The sequence below is a fragment of the Apium graveolens genome, chromosome 11 (assembly GCF_009905375.1).
Source record: "Apium graveolens cultivar Ventura chromosome 11, ASM990537v1, whole genome shotgun sequence".
In the NCBI taxonomy this organism is placed as follows: domain Eukaryota; kingdom Viridiplantae; phylum Streptophyta; class Magnoliopsida; order Apiales; family Apiaceae; genus Apium; species Apium graveolens.
This window is the reverse complement of record NC_133657.1, coordinates 63,511,011-63,514,377: the sequence shown is the minus strand read 5'-3', so window position 1 is coordinate 63,514,377 and position 3,367 is coordinate 63,511,011. Positions and strand designations below refer to the sequence as shown.

Below are 3,367 nucleotides of genomic sequence, written 5' to 3'. Positions count from 1 at the left end.
TAATTGTAAATATTTCATGCCTTCTAATTTTGTATAAGTGAAGAAGTGTCAATGGATATTGAAGACCTTCAACGGATAAGAAATAAAGCTTCAACGGATGTCACTAATACATCAACGGATAAATGCTTCAACGGATAATATCCATCAACGGATAAGTGCTTCAACGGATAAAGACTTCAACTGATAATGCATCAACGGATAAAGCTTCAACGGATAAAGCCTTAACGGATAAGGCATCAACGGATGAAAGCTTCAACGGATGCTTAGTTAATTAGCAGTTGATAGTGACAATTCACAAGCTGACAGAAGCACATGGATTGACAGAGACATACTGGAATGTGGAAGCCTCTAGGAGGAATCAAGAAAATGCAGCATTTCCATTCTGATGCAAACAAGGAAGTATTCAAAGATTTACAGATTATCCTAGATTGCATTGGATAGAGAAATGAAGAAGAAATATGTGAAGAATCTTTTCAATTGTATTTTACAGTTTGTCTTCACTTGTAAACTTGGTGATATATAAACCAAGTAGCAGCTAGTAATTAGATATGAATTTTCCTTGAGCTGTTTAGAAATATCAAAAGAGAAAATCATCTAGTTTGTACTAGGAAGCAGCTGTGATTTAATTCTTTGAATCACAGATTTTCTGAAATAATACATCTCTGGTGGAACAACAAATCCACCAGAAAAGTTTTTTAAGTTCTTTGTGTTCATTACATTTGTGTTTGAATATATATCTGTCTGCATCAGCTTCAAGCAATTCACAAACATTTGATCACTCAAACACTTAGCCTTAGAAACTGCTCAAAACTTGAAAAAGTTTTGAGATTTACATTCAACCCCCTTCTGTAAATCTCATTGTTAGTCCACTGGGAATAACAGATTTCTTGTCAGGATTTGATCTATCATGAATTTCTCCATCAGGATTTGTCTTGACAGTCTTAATTCTATAAGATATATGCACATTCAGTTTAGAAATTCTATTTAAAACAACAATTTTATTAAATTTTGGTAAAGGGTCATAATTTTTGTGATATAGACTATTATAATCTTAACAAGTGTAAATAGAATGTCAACTGGTACCAAATTAAGATCAAGGGTTCTGTTGTTTAGAAAACACTGATCTACCACTAATATCAGACTCAGAAATTTTAGTGACTTACTTTTTAGGCTTCTTGCAATCAATAGCAATATGATTAGTATTACCACAGTTAAAACAAGCTTTCCTAAGAGTATTAGGAATGAACTTACAGTTGCTTTCCTTATTTATTCCATTCTTACCATTTCTACCTCTCTTAGACCGAGATTTGTGAGTTCTAGCAGATACCTCGCAAATTTTCTTGTCTAACTGACTTTTAGAAAGAAGTCCTATATTTTGGCTTTTCTTTTCTTGTATTTTAGGCTCTTCTTTCTTTTTATCAGAGACACTAGGTTCAACTTTCTTCTCATCAGTTCTTAGAGGTGAAACCAACTTCATAAATAAACTTCACTTATTTTCATCAGTTCTGACAAACTTAATATGAGTAGTGTTATTAATATCCTTATTGATAGTCCTATCAGTAAATTTATTATAAGTTAGACATTATTTCCAATTGTTATCACTGATGAAACTATAAAATTTTCTTTCGGAAGTCATCTATATTTTAAACACCTTTCTTTCTTTCTCAAAAACTTTCTCTAGTTTGGCATATCTGATATTTATCTAAGTTTCTTTATATTGTGCTTTCTTACATGCCTTTTCATTTTCATGCATACATACAAACTCAGCTTCTAAGAAATCATTTTTTTCTCTAAGCTTCTTATTATCAACAATCAAACTGTCACATTTAATAGTCTTACCCTTAAAAGTGACATGCAGAGAGTATAAGAAAGTTTTTAGTTCAGAAAAATTATTATTGTCAACAGAGAATATAACTGAATGTACCTTATCAGTTCATCAAGCATCCTCTCTATGAGTTTCCATGAGTGCATAACATTTATCATCATTGTTAGTTCCTGATGAGTCCATCCAGTCTTTGTTGGATTTTGTTGTGAACAAAGCTTTTCCAGTTGACTTGGGGCACTCAGCAACCAGATATCCCCTTTTTTTGCAGTTGTAACAAGTCACCTTGGTCTTGTCAAACTTTCTTCCTTTGGTGTACTGTCCATTACTCTTTCTGAACTTGCCTTTTCCATCTCCAGAGAACTTTCTGCTGAAACCACCTCTTCTTTGTGGTTTTGAAAACCTCATCCTTCTAAAGCCTTTAACCAACATTACAACCATTTTAGCAACTTGAGGATCATCCAGATCAATCTCAGAATCCTCATCAGTGTCTGTATCAGGATCTGATGAATCACCAGCATCTGACTCTTCCATCATATTCCTTCTTTTTGATCTTTCACTCATCTTTTCCTTTCCTTTATGATTCTCAGCATTAAGAGCCACAGCCTTCATATTCTGACCCTTTTTATTCTTCCGTTGTTGGATCTCCATATCATGAGTTTTCAGCATCTCATACACTTCATCTAGAGTCAGTGAATCAAGATCATATTAGTGCCTGATTATTGAGGCTTGAGTATCCCAATCTTCTGGAAGAGCTCTCATAAACTTGGTGTTCGAGTCTTCTATGTCATACTCATTTCCAACAAATGACAGATCATTCAATAGTGTCAGAAATCTATTATGGATGTCAGTTTTTGACTCATCAGCCTTGGCATCAAATTGCTTATATTCTTGCACAAGGATAACTCTTCTATTATTCTTTATTGCCATTGTACCTTGGCACTGTGTTTCCAAGGCATCCCATATCTCTTTTAAAGTTTTGCAGGCAATCACTCTGTTGGACATCACATTGTCCAAGCTATTGCGCATAATATTCCTGACTTTTGCACCCTTAAGCATTGAAGCCTTTTCAGGATCTAACCACTTTGATCTTTCTTTCCTGACATAGTGTTCAGGAGCATTTGGGGTCATAGCCACATTTTTCATAGGTTATGGAGGTCATGTTTTGATAATATCAACATATGTATCATCAATAGCTTCCAGGAACATCAACATCTTTACTCTCCATGTAGAGTAATCAACTTTCTTCAGGATGGGAATTTTCATACTTTCATACTTACTTCCAGACATCTTGGCCTTTGCAAATTAATAGTTAATTTGATCCCTCTGATACAACTTGTTTCCCGGTATAGTAATTGTTTAAGGGGGGTTGGATAAAATTACTAAACAAATTGATGTATTATGAAAGTAAAGTAAGAACAAATGAATCAAATAACAGTTTATAGTGATCTTTAATAAATTGTTACAAAACTCACCCAAGAACAATATTCTTAAGAGCTGCTAGGTTATGCGAATACTCAAGCTCTATCCATTATATGATAACCT

At 33.8% G+C, this 3,367-nt stretch overlaps 1 protein-coding gene across 1 annotated transcript; it reads right to left on the bottom strand.

Annotated features, from left to right (window-relative positions):
* Positions 1–2,530: 2,530 nt before the first annotated feature.
* On the bottom strand, positions 2,531–2,968 carry LOC141695546 (uncharacterized). Its single transcript, XM_074499785.1, has one exon. The coding sequence runs from the start codon at positions 2,966–2,968 to the stop codon at positions 2,531–2,533; it is 438 nt and encodes a 145-aa protein (XP_074355886.1).
* Positions 2,969–3,367: the final 399 nt, after the last annotated feature.